The sequence below is a fragment of the Xiphophorus couchianus genome, chromosome 1, assembly GCF_001444195.1.
Source record: "Xiphophorus couchianus chromosome 1, X_couchianus-1.0, whole genome shotgun sequence".
Classification (NCBI taxonomy): Eukaryota; Metazoa; Chordata; class Actinopteri; order Cyprinodontiformes; family Poeciliidae; genus Xiphophorus; species Xiphophorus couchianus.
Window position 1 is genome coordinate 21238500 of NC_040228.1, and position 27555 is coordinate 21266054.

General features: G+C 38.1%; 1 protein-coding gene across 1 annotated transcript in view; it reads right to left on the bottom strand.

The window, feature by feature from the left end:
* Positions 1–440: 440 nt before the first annotated feature.
* The window catches only part of LOC114136429 (cadherin-4-like), a 258488-nt gene continuing 231373 nt past the window's right edge, over positions 441–27555 (bottom strand). The window contains exons 10-17 of the mRNA XM_028004456.1: positions 23950–24135; positions 19857–20113; positions 13590–13732; positions 8689–8928; positions 7196–7432; positions 5401–5540; positions 5137–5301; positions 441–2228 (exon numbers count right to left, since the gene is read on the bottom strand). Of these exons, the coding sequence (XP_027860257.1) occupies positions 2022–2228; positions 5137–5301; positions 5401–5540; positions 7196–7432; positions 8689–8928; positions 13590–13732; positions 19857–20113; positions 23950–24135 (1575 nt within the window). The 3' untranslated portion in view covers positions 441–2021. The remainder of the gene's footprint in view (positions 2229–5136; positions 5302–5400; positions 5541–7195; positions 7433–8688; positions 8929–13589; positions 13733–19856; positions 20114–23949; positions 24136–27555) is intronic.

Sequence of the window (27555 nt, forward strand, 5' to 3'; positions counted from 1 at the left end):
ATATTCTTAAGGGGGTACATCACTGAAAAAAGTTTGAAAACCACTGCCCTAGATAATGTCAAACCCCACATTAAATCTTATAAATTTAGCAAAAAAGCCAATAAATCCAGTATGATCTATAATCAATGTGGCTGAAACTGAACATTTTGATTGACTCTGTTTAGCCTTCCTGTTGTCTGCTGTACTCAGCTCCAATTTCAATTTGTTCTTTAGGCAATTCAATAAAAGTCCCCAAGGCCTTTATGAAATAATTTAACGTGGCAGACTGTTTTAAACCCATAAAAGCTGCATATAAAAGAAAACAAAACTGCAAAAATTTGAAATGCTGAGGAAGTAACATGTCGCCGGAAAGAACAGTTGATCCTGATATCCGTATAGAACACACTTTTCCCTTTTTAAATTTTTATACCTACTGTGCTTTCACTGATTTCATTTTTAAACCCTCATTGGTACAAACTTTGAGCCTTCTTTCCAAAGTAACAACGTCCACATATTAAGTGTGTTTCCACTTCTGTGGTTTGATATGGTACATTCACTGATTTGAAAAGGTAAGATTTTTGTGAGTTCTGACTGACTAGATCACAAGTCATCTGCACAAGCTGAAAATTGGAGAATTTCACTGTGAATCTCTAGTTTCTGTAGCAGTGTTTATGTCATAAAGTTATAGGAAAAGCAATATGGGCTAATTTGGGTAAAATTAGAGAGTAACTCAAGGTGCAGCTAATTATAAGATAAAATCACAGCAATGGCTGTGTTGTACCTTTTGTAATATTTGTAACTTTCATGTTTATACTTCCACAACATGTTTCTCACAAAAATTGTAAGGTAATCAACCACCTTTGACTGAAAGAGTGCATATGCAAATATTGGATGATCTTAAAGCCAAGCTCCTAAATAACCTCTTTAAGCACTTCATACCCAGCAACATTGCAGAAACAACAGCTTGTCAACCTTTATGCTTAGTAACGAGCCCAATCTCTCACACACTGAGAGCAAAACAAACACAGCTGCTGTTGCTACAAGAAACAAAGACATGATGATTTTTTTTCTGTAAGACAGCCTTTTCATATGTATCTGTGATTTCAGCAATCACTGTCAATCTAAATGTGATCTAGGGGCACAGGTACATTTGACTTGAAAAAGCCTAATGATTTGTCTGTTACCTAGCGACACACTGTAGGCCTATGTGCAGTATGTGTACTTGAAGCGCCCTCTAAAACCAGCACTGACATCTCCCACAGATACCACGGCCCTGCCGGACGGGAGAAATGACGAGGGAGATCTGAATTAAAGGGTCTGGGGTCATGTCACGGCCTGTTAGCCCAAATAATGGCAACCAATCCTGAGTTAGCAGGAGTCTGCTAAAAGAAACCCACCACTGAAGGCACTTTTTTAAACAACAGTGCTTCTGTTCTAAGTAATTCAAGTTCAGGAAAGAATGGATCAAAACCCTCCATGTAAAGAGGACTTTCATATCTGTGTTACCTTTTCTCTCTCTTTTGTTTGCCTCAGAAAAAGCATGTAGCTCAACCTAAAGCTCCTTCAGAAAGGCGGGCGGGCGGGGCGGGGGGCTGACGGAGAGGGAAAAGTGAAATCCCCCCGGAAAAGGGAATCTTCTGAATCAAACGAGACTGAGGACAAAAAGAAGGCAATAGAAACTGAAATAAAACCAGACATAAAAAAATAATCAAAGTGTACAATTCAAAAACTGATGTGACAAAATAAGTACACGAGTTTGAGAGTAGATATGACACAAAGCTTGCAAATCAGAGCTTCTAGTACAGTCTTAGACAGGCTTAGAGCAGGAGCCGGTTGAGAAGAGCACCAGGAAGTGACTCACGGCACTGATCCTCTGTGGTGGGTTGTTAGATTGGTTGGTTGGTCCGTGTGAGCATGCCATCTTTAACGTGTGTTCAAGAAGGGTGTAATAGCCCCACTGTGTTGTGGAGACAGAGCTTGGCAGGCCAGCTGACGGGTTGAGGGTGTGTGTGTGTATATATGTGAGAGATAGGGCTGGATTTTTAATCATCATCCCCACCCCCATACATGTCAGCCAACTTCTTAAAACGGGGTCCCCAGTCATTGAGGTAGTCATAGTCCTGATCTCCTGTGCTGGAAGAGTTGAGGGAGCTGACTGAGCCGGCGGTGGAGCCGCTGCCCTCATAGTCAAAAACGAGCAGGGAATCATACGGAGGGGCTGTGGGGTCGTTGTCTGCAGCCCGCAGACCCTGATGAGGACAAGAGGAGCAAACAAAGCAAAAAGGATTAACTCACTCCATATTTACAACACTAAAATAACATAAACTATTCAGAAGGCTCTCAGTGATTATCGTTGTCTAGGTGTACAAAACAATTTAGAAAACATTAAGCAACCCAAGCCAAAAATGTTGGTATGTTTGCAAAATTGAAAATTCTTCACTTTCACAAGTGGACTTTTGCAACTGTTTTGTGAACCAATCAGTTTCTGTAGATATGTTTCTACATCAAAATTACGTTGGTGGAAGCCGCTGGCTAAGCCTCTCCGTCACATGAGCTGATCGTTATCCACTAATATAGAGTTGTGTCCCATGGACACGAACATTTTCAGGTTGAGCTGTTTTAAACGACTGGGTCAAGCTTCCCCTTTGCCAACTTTGACCCCCATTTTGTACCTACAATTTTGTGCCTGTTCCTGCTGTCACAGGGCGAGAGGTGAGACAAGTTGGCAGTCCATTACAGCACTGACAAAGACAGATAATGAAGCATGCCTTTATTTATAACCCACGAGAGATTAGACACGAGAGCTGTGTTTTCCAGAGTTTTCCCTTCCAGACTGCAAAATGTGGTGGGAAAGTATTAAATGAATCATGCAAGACTTGCAGTAGCCAATGTATTGGCAATTGTGCTGCAATTTCATGCCAAAAGCTTGTTTTTATTCAGTTTGGGAATGACATGGTTGCAAAAAAATTTCAGCGACAGGGAACTACTGCCGAGAACAGTGAGCACTTTGTAGAAGAGGGAGGATTTTTCCAGTCCTGTTAATTAATTTGGAATGCTGGCAGAAGGGGATGTTAGAAGATACAGACAGCCAAGGCTCATGCAAAAGACTAACTTAAGACCCACAACTAGAAGGATCCATGCAAAACCAGCTGTACTGAGCTTTTTTTTTTAACCCTTCTCCAGCTTTTAGGTCTCCAGCTCCCAACCAAAATGTTTCTAAGATGGCTCTTAGGTTTTGAAATTAAGTGTTCAGCTGTTGAAAAGTTTGGTGCAAAAAGTATAAAAAGCTTAGCAGATATCATTTTATATCGGGATTCTGGGTATGGATATGCAGTGAAAATAGCTGATCATAGCTCCATTACAGGCACTCCAGGCTTCATCTCATAAAGCTCCTTCCAGTTCTGTGCCATATTTATGGTAGGGGGGTACATGCTTGTCTGGAACAATGTCAAGTTAAAATTCAGTGGAGGAGCATATATTAGATTATTCTAGATCAAAAAATTTTGCTTTGCAAAAGTATTCATACCCACTGAACTATTTCTGATTTTGTCCCATTACAGCCACAAATGTCAATGTTTTATTGAGAATTTTATGTGATAGACCAACCTGGAATTGCCCCTTACTTGTGAAGAGGAAGAAAAAAGATAGAGGATTTTCACATTTTCTTAAGCAACCTACTTACAGTATGTAAATAGAGTACATTTGTGTACAATTTATTATCTGTAGAGGTGTTTGGTGAAGGCCTCAGAGATTCATTAGAGAACATTAGTGAACAAATAGTGTGATAAAGACTGAAGAACACAACAGAAAAGTCGGAGATGAAGCTACGGAGAAGTTTAAAGTGATCTTAGATAATAAAACAATGTCTCAAGCTTTGAGCATTTACTAGAGAACTGTTTAATTAATCATGTGAAAGTGGTAAGTGTAGTACAATAGCAAACCTACCACGTTCACAAATAGGTTTGCTGACAGGCCAAGAAAAATGGGCCTTACTTAATCAAGAGGAGTTAAGAGACCCTTGGTTATTCTGAAGGAGAGGGAGATCCACAGCTCAGGTAGTTGAGCAGTGTGCAAATGTAGCTTTTATGGAATAGTGGCAAAAAGAATGCAGTTTTTGAAGGAAAGTCATAAGGAGAGGTAGAATAAGCTCCCTCTTAAGTATGGACAGGTAACCTGCTCAGGACTGATCTGACATACAGGGTATTCCTGGGAGAAAATCTGTTAGAGACTGAAAAAGACGTAAGACTGGGATTGATCAACCAGCAGGACAACAATCCAAATTAGATGTCCAAATGTGGTTAGGAGAACAGCATGTTCATGTGTTAGAATGGTATAGTACAGGCCCAAGCCTTAATCCAATTAAAAATCTGTGCTGGTACTGTATGCGGGTCTTTCACAGAAAATCCCAATAAAAGGCACTGAAAAGCAAATAGAATACAAATACACATAAAATCTTGTGGCTGAAATGTAAAAATAAATACACTAATAAATAAAATAAATAGGCATACAAGTTTTTGTATTTTTATCACTTGCTGTAGTAGTGGTGATATTGCATTTTGTAAAACAGAATTGACTGTATTTTTCATTCAGTGCCGCAGTTTTAAGGAAAAACATATGAGGGCCACTAACCTATAGGTGAGGCAGGTGAGGAGAACAGCCCTTGTTGACTCAAGAGAAATAAAGAGAAATGCCTAAAAAGCTCCATCCCCCATGGATTGAGAAAGTAGCAAAAACACCATGTGTTTGCCGTGTTTGAGTTTAATCGGACTGCTGGAGCGAGATCAGGTGAGTTTATGTTTGTGAGACAGAGACAGACAGACAGAGAGTCAAGGCTGGATGGATCAAAGCTGAACAGCTGCCAACACCTCTCGAGTGTGAACGCGTTGTCATGAGTCTGTCAATCAGTATTTTCTTGCATAAACATGCCAGCGTCTGAGTTTTGTGTGTATTTATGAGTGTTTGAAGGGTGGGGTGGCTGTAAAGTGAAGGAAAACTAGTTGTCGTCATCCCCCTACCAAAAAAATAAGCAAAATTACAAATCGCTTTATGTGTTGCATGGAAGCATGACTGAGAAGTTGCTGCATTGTGTGATAAATGACTTTATAACTAACACACAGATTGGGCACATGCCAGATATACAAATGTTCCTAAATTCACCTCATGGATAAAGTCTCCAATGTCTCCAGGATGGGGCACAACTGGTCTGATGGGGTACTGAGACTCTGGGATGATGGGCCTCTCATCAACTCTGCGTACGCCAGGTGGCTTGCTGATGATGTGTTCTAAAGAGTCGGGCTGCTGCAGCTGGCTCAAGTCGTAGTCCTGCAACGCCACAGAGGTAGAGGCACATGAGCAGCGTAAGCATGAATAGAGACTTTGATGTCCATGCGGACGTGTGGTGTGTCTCTCTGAAGCTCTCACTTGATCCTCTTCTCCTCCGCCCTCCTCGTCGTATTTGAGGATGTTGTCTCGGACGTCATCTTCAGGGTCAATCAGCAACTGCTTCGTCTGCCTCTCTTTCTCCCTGCGCTTGATCCATACCACAAACAACAGCACCATGCCTGCAACAATTCACAAAGGAACCTCACACAGCTGCAGGATGTGCTGCAACAACATAAAATCAACTGACACCTTTACTTATTGATGAAGTGATGTCTTCAGCCTTGCTAAGGGATCTATACACAGCACCGAAGCACAGCAGTGTGTAAAGCTAAGGGTTTAGGTTGGAAAAGGTTCTGAAAGAAAAATAAGAGCGTAGCCTAATTCTATTATCATTTAATTTCAATTTGATTTGCACGGTTCTGGGCGTCACTGTAAGTATTTTCAAAACTACAATTGAGTGGTTTTAAATCATGCTGGGAATGAAGTGTTAAGCCATTACAATGCAACTTTCTGTTCAGCACTATTAATGAAAAGCATGGCTCATTGCATTCTGCTGTGGGCACCTCGACATTTCAAATAAGAAGAGAAAAAATCAGTATCCAAAAACAGCCTAGTGTCTGATCCTTTTGTATCATTTCCTCCAAGAAACATTGGATGTCAACCGTGTCTCACAAGCTGTAAAATAAGTTCCCCCTGTCCCATCTCAGCCATTTAAATCATATCTGTCACACTTCCGGTTGCAGTTGATATTACACTTGGCACTGAATGTGCATGTTACATACTTGATCTTGATTTGGGGAGAGACATGTGCCTGTTAAGCTTATTTATCTTTTTGATACTCCAAAATTGTATTTACTTGATGATGATGCACTCAGAAATCAGCTGGTTTGTACAAGGTTTAGCTTGATTTGCCCTGACCCAGGTGGAATCTCAAACATGTGAACTTTACATAATATGCTCATGCATAATTTCTAAACACCATCAGGTACTGGTAACCACAGTGATTTCTTCTGTCTAAGTTATTACTGCAGGAAGACGATTCAAAGGTTGCTGTTTTAATATCAGTGAGGGCTTTAGAAATTAGGTCAAGTGAGGTACTAAGAAACCTTTAAAGAGGGAAAGTATTTTCAATGGAGACACAATGGTTGTTTTCTTCTTACTGCTTAAGGGAGCTAGACCTTTATGTGTGCCAGTTATGTTGCACTTTTGGTTGTTTTGCACCCACAAGGTTGCTCTGTTTTTATCATTTTGAGTTTTCAAGCTTTGCCTCTGATGGAATAAGCTGCCTTTAAAACGTGGGTCGCGTCCACATTGTCTTGAAAATACAAATAGAGACTGTTGTTTACAGCTAGAAAGGCTAACTGGGTTAATTATGTTGAGGTAAGAAACAGAGCAATGCAAAAAAACAGTTTAAGATTTCAACTCTAAATATCTAAAACCCATTTTAACAGCAACTTCCCTTTGCTTCAAGAAATATTTAGTGTTTGTAAATTATATACCTAAAAAAGAATCAGAATTGGCTAAAATATATATTGGCCGGTCAGACTTTTAGAAGACTGCTATAAGTCGTAAGATCATAAATTAAGATCATAATCTGTAGGTATGTGTGAACTGATCAGGGTTTGCACTACTCAGTAGAATGAGAAAGAGTTCAGATAACATATGAATCATGACAGGAATACATGAAGACGTGTTTGAAAATCAGAGTGTAAATCAAGTTGTATTGTTTGTCAGGTGGCCATTGTATAAAAAACACTTGCAGGTCTACAGTAAATATGTGGATCTCTTTAGAAGCATCAAGGTTTCAGTGAATGAATTCATTAAGAACACTTACACAGCAGTATGATGATGCAAATTAGGATGAAGATGATGGCTCCAGTCCCCAGGCCAGCGGCCGCGACAGCACCAAGTGTGGTACAGTCTCCATTTTCATCGCACGGACAAACCTTCACTTTGATGACAGACCTGTTGGACAACGGAGGGTTGCCAGAGTCTGACACAATGATAGGGACCTCGTACATTCCTGGTTCTAAGTAGATCTGGTACCGAAGAGCGAGACGGGCATAATCACCTGAGCAAAACGAAGAGGGAAAAACACTTGTTAAGGAATAATGATGTTCATATTTATTGTTTTGAAACTGCATTTCTTTCTTATGTCAGAAGCTAAGACTTTGGATACAAAATTAGACATTTTACTTAAAAGTCTAGATTTTTCTACTCCATGTTAAACATATTATTATTGCATCCCCTTGTTATTAAAAAAGCCAAAGGTTTTATTATTTAAACATTTACATCATGTGAATGAATTAAAAGCATAAACAAGATGTCAGCCTCTGGTAAGTTTATCTGGCTGTTAATTTCATATTTCATAAAAAAGGAAACACTGGATCTCTGTTTGAAATTACTGGTTGGGTCACACATCTTCCACAGCGTTCTACTTGCTCAGTCCATTGACTCTATTCCCAAATGTTGGGAATAATCAAGATACAATTAAGTTTATTTTTTATATTAAACATTGTTTCTCTTTTCATCTACCTGAGTTCATTTTGATGAAAAATGATTTCATTTTGGTACATTTATATGTTTAACAATGGGACTTATACTTCAGTCAATGTCCCTTGATATAGTTCTACAGTAGCTAGAATCCATCAATGCCTAATTAAATTCAGTGGGCATAATTTGGAAAGACACAAGCCTAATGGAAAACAAATCTATGGCATAATGAGACAATATCCACAAAATTGGGAGGCAAAATGGTGTCAAGGCACATGTCTGGGAAAGATACGAGACAGTATCTGTAGCAATAAAATCAGGGATTGCATCGACGAAAGATTGCAAGCACTTAGTAAATCCAAACATGGTGATGGCAGGATCATACTGTGGTTTCACAAAACTTTTGTAGAAGTCTTGGAGTAAGTAAACAAATTTGGACCCGAAGAGAGACATGATGGCTGAGGACCAGCGCTCCTCATCCAATCTGGCTGAGTTTGTGTTTCTGCCATGTGGACTGGGTAGATTTCCAAATGAAAGGTGTGCCAAGCTTGTGTATTATTCTCAAGAAGATTTTTTTTTTAATGAACAAATCACTTGAAAATCTGTTGTTATGGGATTCTCAAATCAGAAGTGGATGCACAAAGTACAGTAATAAAGTGGTATAATAACAAACTGAGATAAAACTTCAACATCCACAATTTTCTCAGTTTCAGTTATCTACCCTGCATCATGTAACATTTACAAGAGGTTATACATTAGTAAGAATGGTCGAAAAATTCATGATAAAAATTTTATTTATTTAGTCTTTTAATTTTTTCAGAGGCAGCTACTCACCACTGATCCGTGCAATGGTCCAGTTGCGTCGGATGCTGCTGGGGAAGTTGGGCAGCTCGAAAACAAAGGGTCCAGCATTGGGATCCGTGTCAGCATCGGCGGCAGTGATGTTGACACCATTGGCGTTTTTGTTCATCCTTTCGCAGATCTGAGACTCCCTTGGTACGAGCGCCGGGGGGTTGTCATTAATATCTATCAAATAGATCTGCAATGTGCCTATGCCGCTGGCTTCAGGAGAGCCTGGGAGGAGGAACAGAAAGATAAAAAAAATAACATCATGACAGAAGGAGAAGATGACAAGTGAAGATGTGTGCAGTGGAGGGGAGGACGGAGAGAGAAGACAGAGAAGTTGTGGCCCATCAGAGGAAATGTAAAAATAATAAAATACGAATAAAAAGAGAAATTAAATAGCAACAGACATGAGGTAAAATGAGCATTGTTCATTCATGGTTATGATGTTGGAGGTAGGAGTGCTGTCAAGCTGGGGAATAGTTTAAACTTTTGAAAGAAATACTTCTGACAGTTTTGCTTTTCACTTCATCTTTTGGCCTCACAGCCAAATCAATCCCATCACAGTCGATGCAGACGCAGGCAGAGCACATCGAATCACACGGAGAGGGGTTAGGCACATTAATGATGACTGTAATATAACAAAACAGGTCCTTGTCTGCGTGTATTTACACAATGCTATGAGTCATCTTTGATACTGGACATAAAGGCTACTTTCCATGCAGCAAAAACCATTTTTTCTGAAGACGAATGGGACTTTTCAGCGTAAAAAAAAGTACACAGTATCAAATATAAAGAAAGTATTTAAAAAAATGCATCAAAATGATCCACAGTTCTGGCCAGAAGCTGATACATTGGCTTTATCAAGGGAACTAATATAATTTCAATTCTCTCAGTTTGAAAACTCACTGAACCATTGTTTTTCCAGCATGGTCCTGGTTACATAACTTAAACTTCCGTGATTTTAATAAGCAAGCTTTGAGCACAGACGTTTGAATTTACAATATTTGACATATAATAGCATCATGCGAGTCATCAGTTTTATTGCCAGTGGCTTTGGAGCATTACACAAAGATGGGTGGATTAGTTTGCATGTGATTTTCTTTTTCAATTTCACCTCAAATCACCGTTCACCCAGGTAACAATTGTACACAATTGTGTGTCCCACCAGGACAATGATCTTATGCACACAGAAAGCATTAAGCCTGTGGATTGGCCCAACCTTACTGGGGGGGAGGAGGGTACTATGCATAGTTTTGATAAGAATTCAAATGTTACAGATATTTATATCTGTGCTTACAATTGTTGACTTTAAAATGAATTGAATACCACAGCCTAACTTCAAAAACAAAAGCCTAGCATTGGTAAAGTCTAATATGTCCTTGTTTTACAGGAAAAAGTAATTACAAACAGCATACAGTTAATTTACTTGTGTTGTATTCAGCAAAATTAATTTATTTGACCTTATCATTCATTTAGCTGTTAAAAGTGAAACAGCTTTTAAAGATAAGCATACTTTTTGTTTCAGAATCTGTTTAACACACTTGCGCTGTGGTACCGCAAAGTCTCATTATATCAACACATCATTTTTTTCCAACAGTATCTCACAGGTAAAGCAGTTTATACACATGTGGAAATGGTGGCTTTGCAGTTTCAAAGAAATGTTGCACTTGATCCCACATTTAGTCTGTAGAAAGTCAACTTGTAAAATTTGCTCTGATGCTTTAGGCAGGCCATAGCAGGTGCTGTTTCAACAGCAATACTGCCAGCTTTGGACTGCAATAACATGCACTGCTGCACATAGAAACACTCACACCCCATCTACAGACACAATTTTGAAGCCGTTGTGTTGATTGAACAGAGTAACAGACCATTACCAACGACATTTATGGAAAATTGGGAATAAAGGATAGACATTTAACAATTGGGGAAGTGAAATGGCTGAGCAAGAAAACAAACATGAAAAGGTGTGTGTGCAGCAGCAAATGAGACACAAAAAACTCCCACAAAAAGGGAATTTTAGCAACATAAACCCTTGAGCCGTTTATTGAGAGAGTACCATGGGGTGACGACCCTTAGCTGCTTCCAATTACAAGTCATTTTGCTGTCATGCCCTAATGGCAGAGGCACTGCATGGACTCCTGCAACCTTAGGGCCCATCTCTGAGATCAGATAAGGGCAATGCAATTTAAAAAGATTTATGCAAATCTTACAGATCTGCCAATTAAGCGTGGCTACAGAGCAAGACATTTCCCAAAGACTAGAAAGGCGCAGCTGAGGAGAGGTCAGAGTGAGTTTGTTGACTCATTCTGACCTTTGTTGCAGATCACACTACATGTTTCATGTATTTGGACTACTCATTAGTAATTTAAAACAGATTTCTTTTGTAACGGCATCTAGACATATTCCATGGGTAAATAGAAACACATTGTAAATAGTTATGTAATTTTAATGAACTATTTATATAGTAAAAAATATGTAATGTAAAGCTGGATAAAAAAAAAAAACATCTGATGAAAAAAATTAAAAATACAACACATTGTATGATGGGCTTTAACCAAATTTGTATAAAAAGTTCTTAATTAAATTCAAGAAGTAAGACTACTTGCTTTTGGACAGATTATAACTGTTTTGGTCTATACTGAATTTTATTATTTATTATTTTATTAAGAATGGAATAGAAAATTTCTAATATAATTCAAAACCGTGATCTTGTATTTGAATACAATCTAATGGCTGTAGGAGAACTCTGTTATCAGCTTTGCAACAGTGAGGGAACCTACAGAGCAACTGGTGTTCAATGAAAAGTCTTAGAACAATATTCACTTTGAAGAGTCTAGATTAGGTTTTGCATGTGTACCTGAAAATCATGCTAGAATAGCTTCTGATTATTAAAAAACACACCAAAACAGAAGAGAAGATTTTATTTACTAGAGTAAATAGTAGAGCCCTACTTGGCAGCCAAAATAATCTGGCAAATGGGTGAGTTTTACTACAATTGGTTCTCTTTTAACTTCAAGTTAACCAGTTTTAAAAGCTGGGCTTTTTGCTGCAAAGTTTGTAACTTCTGCCAAGATGAGATGTTGCAGCTTCATAAAATCTTTAGCAGTATTTGCCACATTAGCCAGGATAGATACTTTATTATATGTCACAAATTAGATTTTAAAATTCAGAGAAAATGTCAAAACAAAAGCAGAAAATTGAGCAAAGCTAAGTTAATCCTAAAAATTCCATTAATACAAAAATCATTTTCAAGGGTTGATTCTCATACATGTCATTGTCTATTTATTTGACTTACACTAAAAGATTGTGCATGAGGAATATTTACTGCTCTCTTTTTTTGACTATTTAGAAATATTTTTAGGCATCCGAACAAAACCGACGTCACAATTTTCATTACACATGAACATAAATTCAGAAGCATGTTTCACACACACAGACTTCCACACTCATGGCTATAAGAACAGAAATCCCAGACTTTTTCCTCATTTTGTGGTACTGCTAATCCCACCCATGTATGGGAGACATGTGGAAGCAGCTTGCCACAGCTGATAGGAGAATTAAGTGGGCTTTAACCAGCTAAATAAATAATTATGTTTGTGTAAATTTCTCAAAAGGATTTGTCTTAACTCTCTTTTTCAAGATGTCAGGAGTGGAGAAAAGGCATCTAAGAGCTGACCATATGTTCTGTGATGAACACATCCACATGTATAATACTATACAGGAATTTACCAAAGGGGTGGACAGCAAGGGGGAAACTGGAAGTGTGCTTCTCACCACGCTGTCAACACCTCTTCACTGTCCCTCTCTAATATTCTTACCATTTCACAGCATTTTTACCATAATCTCTCTTATGTTATTGCAACACCTACAAAGTCAGATCTAGAGAAAGCATTTGCCTCCTCACAGATTTGTTATGTTGTTGCTTATTTGTCACGCTTGCATTTTTCAGAGTCCACCCATCCATCCATCCATCCATCCATCCATCCATCCATCCATCCATCCATCCATCATAAATTAGGCCAAGAAAAGAAGGATATTTAACGCAGTAAGAGGATGTCAGCTTCTCAACCTCACAGTCAGCTGCACATATATTGATATTTTCAATCATTGCAATTGACTGCACAGAAACACACATGCACACATAAAAGAGCTGCACATGAGAGCATTCACAGATGCAAACACTTAGAAATACTACTAAGTTTTTAGGCTGGTTCAACTTAAAGTAAACACAGCAGAGAGCTGTGTGTCACTGATAAGGCAATTTGGAAAGGGGAAAAAGGCATTTCCTACTTGAAGAGAACCCCCCCCCACTCAATTCCAGTTGAGTAAAGTGGAACTTATTTGTTTGCTGTGATTGAGTTTGTGCTTGGTTAGGCTTAAGTTTCAACTTTGAGGCAGAACAAATAACACATGCAACAGAAATGACAGAAAATAGAGGGAGAAGTCAGGTCTGGACTGAAGATAAAACACAAAGAGAGAAGAGGATCAGCAGTGTGGCCAGCTGTGTGAATACAGGATTTTCTTTGAGTTTAGCTCTGTTCTGCAGTTCTCAGATTCTACATCCCCATTTATGCTTTTAAATTCAGACAAAAAAAGTTCAAATTTGATTTACATTCTGATACAGAGGGATTTTTTTAGAAGACACTCACGTGTTTGAACCTATAAATCATTGGAAATTTGAAAGTTCAAGATTCTAAGCTCCATCCATAGAAGACAATTATCTTGATAGATGCATTTTAATTTCCATCTATTTTGGGATATTTATATTTTGTGAGAAAAGGCAGCAAAAGACAAAGGACAGCAATTGTTTTCTCTTGGTAGTAAATTAGCCGTTGCTGCATTAATAAACTATAAAGTGCAAACAAAGAGGAGAAAAAATTGCTTCTTACCATTGTCTGTAGCCAGAAAAGTAGCTTCGTATATGTTGTTTTTTACGTAGACGGACTCCCGGTCAAGCATTCCAGTTGTTACAATCTGACCGCTGGTTCTGTTAATAGACAGCCAGTTTGCGGGATCGTTCAGCTTTGAATACCTAAACACACGTGGAAAGATCGAAGGAGAAGTTAGCGTTGGCGGTTCTGCATCTATAAGCAATCATGTCTTTCCTCTTGTGTCTGTGAATAAATAGATTACCTCCTAATACACATCTGCACAAAAATCGCAACAGCCTGCCCTTCACAGCATTTAATTCTTCATTGACTTCTTTCTCAGAGCCTGAAGCCTACAGTCAATTTCACCTCATTTTTTCGCTTGCGAGTACCAGGCAGTAATGTCAATTGCTGCCCTGCTTAAGCACTGCTGCAACTGTGTGTGTGTTTGTTAAAGGTAGCACGTTTTTCTAGGAAGAGTTTGATTTAATGTGGGATGCGATTAAGCTGTCGAACTGGGTAGTACACATGCATATTTAGCTCTTTCATGTTTGCAGATGTGCATGAAGGAGCAGTAGAGACTCAATGATGGGCTCCTGGTACTGATCAATGAACAGGAAAGTCGATGTGGTAGCAGGTGGCAGCAGTCCTCTGGGATAAGAGTGGAATAGGAACAAGGGATCATCTATGGGATTGAATCCCAATCTTCGCTCTGATCTCACTGTTCTGGTTTCTCAAGCTTTTGTTGCTTTCAGCCTTTTCTATGCTTTCAGTTATATCTGATCCCCCCCTCAACTCATGTCGCCTCACCTCATCTAGCCGTAGTTGGTATTCATACATTTTCTTATCCCTGTGTGTATCCTGTCAACCTTGCCTCGTTCGCGCTGTGATACAGAGTTCACCATCTGCAACCTCTCTTAGCCGCAATCTCACTTTCACATGTAAAAGCATCATCTGTGAACATGTGACACCTTGACTTCACACAACAAGGTTTCTGCATCACTGTGATTTCATTTACTAGAAGTCAGCTAGGCCAGATGGACTACTTTTTATTCCATATATCTGTCAGGTTTTAAATGTATCCGTACTGAAATGGATTTGACTTTCTTTTTGCTTCTATGTTTACTAAACTGCACTTTAGTGCAAAACCTGCTTTTTATTTGTCATAAAAAATACACATGGATATGATTCTGCTTAAATGGAGAGAGAAAAAAACTCTAGAAGGATGGGTGGCAGCAGGTAGTAATGACCAGGGTGTAAGGCAGAGAGTAAAATTTCTCCCCCGCAGAGAGGGCGGTGGGATTTTCCCAGCAGGCAGTGGGCACGATCCCAGGAGCAGTGAATTGCAGAGAAGGGGATCATGCTGGTGACATTCCCACACTTTAAACAGCCGCAGTTACACAAGGTAGTCTGGCCTAGACCCACAGATTGTAAAACCATCATCAGGAACTCAGTGAACTCAGATATAACTGTAAGTTGGGAGGAGTGGAAGAGAGGGTGAAGGAAATGAAAAGATGGTGAGTTGAAATAGGTGGGAGGAAAAAGACACAGAGCAGAAGAGTTTTAGAAATACATGCATCACTGTATGATCAAATTCAATTGTTACATTTAGGACTGATTTGATACCTGCGGCACTTTAAATTATTTAATTCCAATGCAAATACTTTTTTTAAAAATTACTATTCCATTTTTTGCAATAAACAAATGACAGAAGAACAGTTTAACTAATTAAATACTGTTGAACTAATCTAAGAAGTCTATTATCAAAATGTAAAACTAAATTCTACTTTCAATGACAATTGAAGTCAAAGAATTATTCAGCTCCCAAAATACAATTCCTCATAAGAGGACACATATGCTAAAGATCACCTGATGCAAGCAATCAAAAGGTTCGTTAGTTGCATCATGTGTGCTTAAGATAGAACAGTTCCAACATCTGAACTGTTGAAAATAATGTTTCATTGCATGAAAAGATAATATAAGCCATTATCTTGGCTTATATAAAGGTTTAGAGAAAGACGTCATAGCTTTGCATACTAAAGGAATAAGGTGCAAAAGACAGTAAAGTCACTGGATATTCGGTAACACTTTATTTGACTGGTTGTGAATAAGACAGTCATGACACCATCATAAACATGACATAGCGCCTGTCATGAACATGAGTAAGTCTTCATGAATATTTATGACTGTTATCATAAAGTGTCATTCGGTAAATCATGGCACTTTTAATACAGAATTGACATTATTCAAAATGTCTTTGCTAGGACAACTTGACATTAACCAAGAAATTATGATCTGACATAAATTTGTTATAAAGGTATTATTGATTAAACTTTAAAAATTATGTAGCTGATTAAAGCTAAAGTTTAATCAGTCAAATTAAACTTGACTGATTAAAGTTTAATTTGACTGATTAAATTCAACTTTAAAAACACTTTGTGGAATATATACAAAAAGGTGTCGCACTGATGAAGCCGTTTCTTTTCCATCATTTGTTTAATTTTGTTATCGCTGAATAAATTGATTCAAATAACAAGATTGATTTATCATGTTTGTTGTTTTTTAACTAAGAATATGCTACTCCAAAAAAGTGAATTTTTGAAATGGCTTTGCACACCAGGGAGGCCAATAACAGTAGAGGGTTCTGTAAGTTAGCATGTGCTCTTCTTACACTTAAAGAAAAAAAATAAAAATAAATGGATTGCTTTGATGAAGACAGCGGGTAAACATTTTCATATGAGTTAAACAGTCAAAGTCAAATTTTTTCAACAACCTGAAGTCTGGTAAGCATGATTTCTGTCAAGACATGACATGCTGCAAGACGTTATAACTGTCAAGTCTGGAATAGCTTCAAAAGCCTCAAACCAACAACTGCTGCATTTACTTTTCTGTTTGTATTAATGTCAATTAACAGACATAAGATGTAAGATGTTCATCAGTCATGCTTAGCAAAAAGACATGCAGATGGGTAACAGAGACATTATTTTAGTTGTTAGAAATAACTTTTGCGTAAAATGAAACATTTAAAGTCTTAAATCGAAAGTGCATAACGGAAACTATATTAGTATCTTTCATGTTAAGCACGGAGCTAAAATCCCGAAAAGCTTCATTTTCTGAACAACAAAGACAATCCATTCTGTTCTAGGCATATGAAAAAATGGGAGTGAGCCTTCTGATTATAAAAAAAAACACAATTCAGTCATAAGCCATGTGAATTTTGCTAAACCCAAGACTAAGTTGGATAAGCAGTCCTCACAAAACAAGGCAGTGTAAAAGAAAAAAAAAAAAAAAAAGCAAAGTGGTAAATTCTCTGCATAGATGACCAGTCAGCATTAATACAGAAAATAACTTGACTGGTAGAATTTTCCTGGAATTTAAGATAGTCAGTATTCTGTTAATTAAAGATCTGCTGTTGTTGTATGAACCTTCCAGACCTCTCAGGTCTTCCGGTTCTGGTCTGCTCTGCATCCCCAGAACCAGAACCAAACGAGGAGAAGCAGCTTTCAGCATCTATGCACCACAAATTTGGAACAAACTTCCAGAAAACTGTAAAACAGCTGAAACACTGACTTCTTTTAAATCTCAACTAAAAACCCACCTGTTTAGAATTGTATTTGAAATGTAATCAATTACAAATTTATGGATGGAACTTGACTTAATGCTGTGTTTTGATTATTGATTCTATATTGCATTGTGTTTCTGTGTTTGTAATGATGTAAAGCACTTTGATATGCCTTGCTGCTGAAATGTGCTATACAAATAAAATTTGAGGTGTGTGAGTACAGCTGGATGTATGATTAGGCCTGGCAGGTTAGTGATCTTAGCAAGCAGCAGGGAGAGGTATGACATTTATTTTTCAAACCCCCGACCCTGAGGATGAAAAATGCATGTCTCGAGCTTAGCCAAGGCGGTTTGGGTAATCATTTATGCCAGTGTCTCCAGTCCCATATCTCGACCTTACTGGTTGGGTGTATGACAGGTGATACATGATGCCTCGCTGTCCCTTACTCTTTCTCTCACTGGCCTAACCACAACGGGACACTTCAGTCTTTCTTTTCTTTGATAAGCACCTGTCAAGTTCAAACCTTGACCCGAAGTCAGCTCACTATCCACGGCTTGTTTCTGCCTGCCACTCTTTGCTCCTCGCAGTCCCCGAGCTGTTTTCAGCTTAATTTAAACTTTCAGATCTTCCTGAAGTTTCCTTTTAGTTATCTAACTGTCAGGGAAAAACGTTATGGTGTTTCATTTTTGTTATATTGCATGCATGTGTATGTTTATAGGTCACAAGAGGTGTAACAACATCGCATGATCTCTCTAAAGAGATTTCATGACTCCTTGACATTGAACATTTTTCTCACTGTACTCAATCCAGTTTACATCATTATGTAATTTCATCTGATGAATTAAGTCAAAAGCTACATGAACAATCATGATAATGCCATGATGAGCTAATCAGAAGTTTCCAATGACACTGAAGTTACTAACTACTTTAATATCTTCTATTGGCTCAGAATGAATTTTCCATACTTTGTAAAGAGTCTGGAAAGGATTTTCTCATCCCCAGTTTAACATATAAAATACTTAGAGCAATCAAAAGTCAGCTGGATAATATCCCACTGAAATGAGAATCTTAAAATGAACAAAACCTGTTTGTCAAAATAGAAAATAAGGAACATTTTCAATGTTGTTTAGCATCAACACCTCCTTAGATTTAGACATGTTTAAAACCCAATTGCTTTAAAATAACATACAGTTTTCTGAAAAGGTTCACGATTGAAGATACAAGGTTTCTGCTTGGCATTGATGATATGACAGTGAATTACCTGTTCCACAAAATATCACATGTAAAGCATTTAAAAAAACAGTAAAACAAAGCAAAAAAACTCAAATCTCATTTTAAACATGACTTTTGATACACTACTTTACGATAATTCATTTAACAAATGGACCAAGAATACAAAATATCTTGCTAAGGAGTTTGAATAAGCCCATTTGAAAATTGTGATGGTGAACCCACGGTTTGTGAGTATTTGCACTCAGTTTAGCAGACATTATGCTCACTTTCAGTGGATTAGAGGTAATAAACCCACTTCCTCAAAACAATACAGATGACTGATATCCCAACAACAGAGAATGGAAATGGTGTAAAGCAGTGGGATTGATGGTGATACTGTCCAGGTGAATTCAGCTTGTCCCCTCAAGCCCATGTTTTTCTTCTGTATAGAAAAAAGTCAAAGGGCATTTGTTTTATTTTAAAGTGATAAAATATTAGAAATGCTTTTTAGCATTTCTAAAAAGCTAAATTGATTTTAAATTGATGCAGTTCGATGCTTCAGAAAAAGAAAATATACAAAATCAATTACTTGAAAGTCATTTAAAAAGGGAGCAAAAATAAGAGAGAGAAGGAAAGGAAGAAAAAGTCAAACAGAGGGGGAGACGGCCCAGCTGGTGGCTTTAGCATCTTTCTAAATTATAATGTACACCCAATTTACTCTCATCTGCTGTGAAATTAACTGGGAAATTTGTTTAGATATGTTCCCCCCAAAGAAAATTTGAAAACAGGAGCTGCATAGCATGAGGTGGCATTAATCCCAAACCGAACATCCGTGTTATCGTCTCAATTGCATATTTCTCAGTTGCTATTATAAATTATGCCAATACGCTTTCTGTAATCTACATGCGCATAAGAAAATGTGGGCTTTTGCAGTTGCATCACAATATGAAGCTCTTCATCATTATAGAGTGTTATTAATAGATCACCTTTTTCTCAAGGGACACAGCGCAGTTAGCCACACCGTCAAGATGACAGCTGGACTTTGCAAATTGTAAGGTCTGCTGGATGTTTAAAGGTTGGCTCATGTTTAAAATCAGAGAAGCTGAGCGCAGACAAAGAACACTGCAGGTGGCCGTAATGGTGTCAGGTGCTTGAGTTTGAGCCAGCTGTTCTCTTTACCTCCTCCTCTTCATTCCATCTGCTCAGTTCTTTTTCTCTTGCGGTGCATCTATGTATGTGCTTATGCCACACAAAGTCTCCTAAACATTTATTAAAAGGGTTTTTGAGAGGTGGGTGCAGCCAACACACAGTGATGTAGTTGCTTTTTGACTACTACTACTACTGGCAAACTGCTTCTCCCAGAGGTTTTTTTAGGTAAATGCATGTCAACAGAGTTATTTCCATGTGGCTTGTATTCGGAGAACAGTAAACAAGACTAAAAACTAAGACAGGTCAGAATGAGCTCCACCAAGATAGAAAACAAACAATGACATATTACAGTGTGCATGCGGTACCTGATTATCTGTTGCATCTGGAGTCTGTCAGGATCTGAGGCTGAAAAAGTGGTCAGGCTGGTGCCAGTAGGAACGCCTTCCTCGAATCGGATCTGTTTGGGGTTGGTGGGGAAGTAAGGGGGCTCGTTGACGTCCTTCACAGATATGGTGACTCCAGTAGTCGACTGGAGTGAAGACTGGATGCCGCTGGCCAGGTGGGCCTGGTTTGACACAACCACTGTCAGCATGAAGGACCGGTTCATCTCGAAATCGACTGGCTGGAGAACAAAATGAAAAAATTACTTATGTACAAAAAAGAGAAAGATGTGTTTACTTTGATCCACTCAGGCTTCTCTTACATTTCTTTGAATGCATGTTACTTTGCTCTATTGCCCTCCTTAACCTTGTGAACTTGTGAAGTCTGTCACCTTTACCCATTTTGTGTTGGACAGTATTTAATATGACTACATATTTACTGAAAGAACAGCCTTTAATTTGGACTTTCATTGATAGTTTATTGTGGATCCTTGATATTTGTTCTATCACTTTCTGTGTTTAAAGATGGCTTTGTGTCATTTGTGTTGTTCTTGCCACCAAGAGGGAAAAAAATTACTGTATATTAGGGATAAAGGGGAAATTGCTTTCATACATTGAGTCATGTTGCTTTGGACATTTTCTTCCCTTCATGAATGAAATAACATTTTAAAAACTGTGTTTTGTATTTGCTCAGTTAATCTTTGATATAAAATCAGTTTGATGAGATGAAACATTTATATATGAAAAAAAGAAACCTGGAAGAAATGTGTAAGCGAGAAAATATTTCTTTTTAAATTGCACTGCAAGTTTAAAGGAAGGTATAAAAGACAAAAAGAAAAGCACATTTCTTTAAGTGTAGTTCCACAATAAAGAAAAACTATTTCCATGATTGTTTTCCACTTATTCCTATTATTTATTGTATTACAGTCCTTCCTCTGAATACAAAGACTTTGTAACAAAATTTTAAGTAGTCACTTGTGTGTTTACTGTAATCATGCTCGTTTTAAAATAAAAACCCTGATCAACATTTTTCTTTCTGTCATTGTCTGTCTGATTGATAAGATAATTGAACAGCTTTAGCATGTCAAATAGTTCTGCCACAAAACAGTAAACATACATAAAAACAATGCTCTAACTCCATGTGCTGTTGCTATGGCTTCAAGGCATCTAGATTTTTTTTTCCTAATGGAGGCAACAAGACAAGGTTCAAATGACACAAAACAAATTAAATGATAAAACAGAACCAATATGCCTTCTGTAAGTGCTGCACATTTAACAGTGTGATGATGATCACGGCTGCAAAGCTTGTGCTTGATGGTGAAGTTAAAGACTCTGAGCACATCCTCACGTTGCATTGCTTCACTGTTATCAGAGTGAATATAAAAAACATCATTAATCAAAATGATTTGTTGACCCCAGCACAGTGGTAGGACTGTTTTCATATGTGCTACTTGTTGCAATATTTTGCCCATGCTTGCATGTGCATGTAGATTTTAGTTAATGTAAGCAAAGACGTGTGTATTCGCATAGAGCACTGGGAGCCCATTTAAAGGCAAACCACGCTTGTGGCTCTTTGATCTAAAGCCTGTGGTCTTTTGGAGCATCGGGAGGTCTGGAGTATAGCTGAAGCCTAAAGTAAAACACACACATTCACGCAGACTCACACAGCCTGAGGGAAACCACAGGGATGAGAGGTCAATAACATGGCTTCCATCTTTTGCCTATGAGACATCCTGTCTTGCCTCTCCTCTGCACCACTTTACCCATTTCTCTCCTTCCTTTTTACATAATTTGCCCGGCCGGACTCCAAATTCCCACCCTGTGGGTTCCTCACCTCTGCCCTACCTCAGCTCTATGTGATCTAAAGCTCACAGTGGGCCGCGTTTCTCAATCCCGGGAAATCTACCTCACCCACACTTTTATCCTCGCCTTCTCTTCCCTCTGTCATCTTGTGTGTTAACATTATCTATGATTTACATATCTTAATGACTCATTCAAAGCAAGTGGATCTGTTTGTGCATTTTCCATGTGAGTCTGTTTGTCTACGGACTTCATTACCATGTGACAAAATAAGAATTAGTCTCTTGAAATACTCCAGAGAGCAGCATAAGTGCGTGACATGTTCTGGTTAAGACCTAACGCCTTGTTTACACAGAAGCTCAAGGTCCTTGTGGTAGACTGATGCCTACCTGAGTGTTAGCATGATTCCATTTGTCTCCCTAGATACCTTGGTAAAAAAAAGAAAAAAAAAAGAGAGAGAAAACTGCAACAGTGCAAAGCCTTTATGTGGTTTTTACATTTCATCTTTCACAAGTTGTCCAACATGAATGCTTGGGTTCACTTTTTTGTCTCTGTGTGAGCTGAAGGTCCTCTGTTTATTTGTCGAGACAGTGTATTGCTTATTTCCTCTCAGGGGGTGGCTTGTCTCTTATTTTATGATTTCCTGATAACCTCCCATGGGTCTCAGTGCAAGCTTACGGCTACCCAGCTGCCTGCTGAATTTCACAGGGAGTGAGAGGAATGGATTATTAAAGTCAGTCATCTAGAGATAATGAAGAGAAGCAAAACACCAGTGCTCATTGCTCAGGCTGCAGAGGGAATTATAATGGCATGTTAGTGCTATTTGTTAACATTATTGTGAGATGTGATTTGCAGAAGTCAGATAGATGCTGAAAACATCCTTGGCTCCAGAAGGTCACTGTACTATAATAGTATTATCTGTAAAACATTTGCAACATGATAGAAGCACTTACATCAAGCCTTATGAGGATAAGTATCACAAATACATACAGATACATGCAAGTATATAAATGCAGTTCTTGAAGTTGAAGGCCACTAAGCACTTCTAATGTAGTAGAAACATTTACAAATGGAAAAGTAATCATAATGCTAGATTGCTGACTTTTTTCCATACACTACTGACTGCAGCGTGAAAAACAAATTTAATTTAGTTTGCAAAGCTACTCATGAGTCAAATGTAGACTAATTCAATCCTGGGTTACTTTAGTATAATAGAATACTAATTTAAGACTGACTGATTTAATCAAGCATTCCATATTAAGTTTTCAAACCCAAAAATGGGTTAAAAACTTCAACAGGGTCTATTCTTAGAGATTCAAAAGACCGGATTGAAAATGTTAACTCATAACTCTGATGTCTAAATCACTAATACTTTTTATTCAACACTGCATTAAAGAAGCAGAAACAAGTGTATATTTAAAATAATAGAAAACGTGGATACGACTGTAACAATACAGACAAGTATTGTGAAATTTGAATTTTAAATCCATTTATTTATTTATTACAAAAGAGTAAAGGTTGCACAAATAACCTTTACTCTAGGATTTCAATTTTAAAGAATCTGTATGAATCTTTATATATTGTGGGATTTATGGTTATAAATCCATAAATCCATATATAAAGATGATCAATATGTAGAAATGTGGTCTTTGAGTGCTAAAAAATAAAAGCCTCATGCACCTGATACTTCTTTAAAGAATATCTGTTCAGTGTAAAAGTACTTTACATTTTAAAAATTGTGCTGGTGGGGCATAGGGATTAGAGTCAAACATGAAGAAAACAATAGCTATTTGAAAAAAACAAAAAAACACAATTGAAGTAACGTAGCTGGGGCCTTAAACTATGAGGTCAGCTTTGCTCTGAGTGGTCTTGTCGCTAACATAGCAAGTTGTAACAAGACATGGCTTTGTTGTTACTGTCATTTACCATGGTAGTGAGAACATTATGAGTGTATAAAACCATTGCCATTGTAATTGAGAAATCAATATCTAATTTGCTGCAGTGGCCTCACCAGCCACCGCATTAAAGTGTGTGTTTGAGTGCATGAGCTGTTTCTGAAGGGCACATTAGCCTCCAATCCTTCTTTTGGACACAAAGGGGCATGTGAAAGGCAAAGACCTCCACCTGTCCTCATTTAACTCTGTCGCCTATTATAATAGTTTGTACCTAAATCCAGGGGAATCTGATATTCTGCATAGAAGGAAAGCTGGTACTTCCCACTATAATAACCTCAGAAATGCCATAAAGTTTAGAATTTCACTTAAACATAGTACGTTACCTTCACCACGGTGACCATGCCGTCGTTGGAAATGGGATCAGTGCGGATGGTAAAGTGCCCAGTTGGGTCCCCACTGATGATCCTGTAAACGGCGTTCCAGTTAGGAGAATGAGGCTGGTCAGCATCTATTACAGTCAGATTAGCCACCGTAACATCCACTGTGTTCTCTGGGACCTCGCCAGAAAACTGTAAGAAGCAGAGAAAAATGGGAAGCTACATCTCTCTGAAACAAAGTTACTTTTACTGGTCTTGTATTCCTTTTGTATCCATTGAGCCCCTTTATAGAACATAATCCTTTCGAGTCTTTTAGTTAAAGTAATTTATCTCACTTCCACAAGCAAGGAGAAAGCACAGCTTATACACTAGCAAGTAGATGCAAATAGGGACATAGTTTTACTTTTAATGTTTTTTTTTTGGTATTCTTTGATGAACAATAATATTTAATTCCTTTGAAATCCAGAATGACAAGGAGGGGAAATGTTTGCAAAGGAAAATAGCTATTAGCCGGGAGGCTTGAAACATCTGTTTGAGTGTGTCTAAGTAGTTTTTGGTCGTCCCCATGCTTTACAAATACATGTGCTTTGTCCTGATAAGCCTGATGAGCAGCGAGCCGCTGTCTGTCATGTGCCGGTTATGATGGGGATTCTTGTTTGTTTTGAACAAACTCAGGGAATAATTGACGCTGTTGCTACAAGAAGTCTGCAAAACACAAGTTGACCACAGACCCACCTATGTAAACAACTTGACAAACCCAGACACACGAGGTCATGTTGTGTTTTCAACTCATCTGGAGGTAACTGGCGTGTAGCACCACACAGTTACCATGTCACCACGGGTAACAGGCATGGATGAGCTACTGAGCCGCTTATGTGGGTGAAGGATATCAAAGAGCAAAGCCACAGACCAAACACTCCAACAGACCATAATACCCTGCTTGGTGACGCTCACATCAACCAGCAAACAGCCGACAGCACCGGGCAGATTAGAGGGCTGCGTCAGGAGAGCTGTTCAGAGACTCAATGACATTCTTAAGACAACAGACAAGTCCGGGTGGTCTTGATGCACTGTCTGGTTTGGCTAAGTAGGCAGGCTGTCGTATGTTATTGTCTGAGCATTTGTTGTGTGTGCTTGTGTGATTTATTGCTGTAGTTTGGTTCAGGGACTCCCCAAAACCAATTCAGTAAAATAAACTTCAGAGGAAGCTCAGAGGTTCTCTTAGGAATCCTTCAACATCTTGTTTCTGAGTAACGTGCCCTTAGTAAAAACTAAGGGCACGTGTTAACCAGTTATGATCAAAGCCTTTAAAGGATTCACCACATTCTGATTAGCAACACTGCAGTTACAAGTTTTTTTTTGGGGGGGGGGAACTGAAAGGTACAGAAGCGTGTTGCTCTCAAGGAGGAAACTAATTTTTTGAGCACTATCACGTTATATCATTATAATTATATTGTACAAACATAATAACATATTGTATGAACATGATAATATATTTGTTATTTTACAAATGTGATAATTTATTGTACAAACAATATATTGCATAAATGTGACAATTGTATTGTACAAATGTGATAATTATATTGCATACATATGATGATTATATTGTATAAATGTGACACAACGAGATACAATAATTATATTGTTCATACGATATAATTACCATGTTATAACATGATAATGTTTGAAAATTTAAAGTTAAAATCCTATAGGCAGAAAACTACATAGTCTATTGTTGCTCTGGAGACTTCCTGATTCCAGAACCACACTTCAGCTGCAGTATTTTTTTTACATATATTTGTTTTCCTTTTGCTACCCTTCTTATTATTTGCAATGGTGAGAATGACATCTTTTCCATCTAGCTATCTGGTCAACAGAAATATTCCCCATGTCATATTGTATGTATTCCACAGGAAAAAAATAGGAAGTATTGGGTAACTAATTAAGAGCTTCAAAACACTTTAAAAACAGTCTTCAGTTGTATTTGTTTTATAGGTATGGAGAGGCAAGCCAATATGTGTTAAAATGGTGATTCTGTCAACAACAAAATTATTTCCTACAGGGCTTTTTTATTTTTGCAAAAACGGACATATGCTTCTGCAATACAAGATTTATTCATCTTAAGGCTCTCTATGTCTTTACTAGAGGTGCAAATAACTGTGAAGGTGGTTCTGGTTAAATTCTCTATTAGCGAGTGTTTAATAAAAATTTCCTTATAATTCTAGAAGAGTACATGGGTCTGTGGTTTTTCAGAGTAGAATTGTAATAAGACTACCTTAAGGCAGAGACGCAAACATCTAATTAGGCAGCTTTTCTTCTAAGTGATAGCAAATCTTAACTCCAAGTGTTGGACATGAGGGAATAAGGGTGGATCCCTTTGATTGTGATTGGCAATGAGCACTGCTGGCTTTCTCTCAACACTTGACATAATACCTCTTGCCAGCACCCTTACTCTTCTGTCACTACTTTGGCCATGAGAAAACTACAAGGGGGAGAGTAAGGCAGAAGGAGAGGCGAAAAGTGATAGGGAGCTTCATCATGTGAACTTTGTAAGGGCAGCACAGGTAGGAGGCCAAGAAACCAGGGTAGAGAGTCCTGCACAAACTAGTATGATTGTGCATCCCTGCACTTATCAACAATGCCATATGAAAACATAGCAGCAATGGAGTAAACACAAAAGGTATAAACAATTTGATTCATTTTATCAAATCTATCTGTATTAGAGACGTAATGCAATAAACACCCAGAGGCTTCGCATCTGCACACATACACAAACTCTGTGACTACTTGAAAAATAGGCCAGCCTCTGATAGGCATGATGAAATATTAATCATCAACATTAAAGACAAATTCCCCAAACTTTATATTTCTGGGACATGCTGAAAGATCTATGGGGTTTATTGCTAAAACTAAATATTTGCATAATGGCCTGCAATCTCAACAAAATGGCTTTTCATGTTATCTCCCCCTACTAAAATGGATGATTTATGAGGGGAGTGGGTGAAAGTGCTTTCCTCATCGTGAATCCTAAACCTCTACTAAAGTTTATCATCAATATTCCTGATAATATTAACTTCCTCATGTGACGCAGATGGAAATGCACTTAAACTAGGTGGAATCCAGTTAGAGGATATCAATCTGTTATTGCCCTGCATCATCAATACACCACCATCAGTAGGGAATGTTAATGCAGAAAAAGGAGTCAGGGAAGGCTACTGATTTACAACAAGGCCTGTCTGCACTTCATCACTGCTACTGTAGAAAATTGCTTGAGTGACAAAGTACTCCCTCATTCTTCCTTGTCTCCTTGTCATTCTCCCTTTTCTTTTTTTTCTTTTTGGAGTCTAATATGTGGTCTGCTCATCAGTACATTTAAACATATACACATTTATTTTCTAGATTTTCTTTCTTCATCTTTTCCCTGCTTGTTTCTCTGCATGTTTCTGTGTGATGTAGCACCTCTCTGACAAGGTTTGTAGCTGACACATGCTTGACGTCGGTGCTAGCTGAACATTGTAAGAGTCCTAATAGTCCCCAGAGCAAATACTAATGCTAACTGCTTTCCTACCAACTGAAAGGCTGAGCACATTGTTGCCAAAGTATTAATATCTG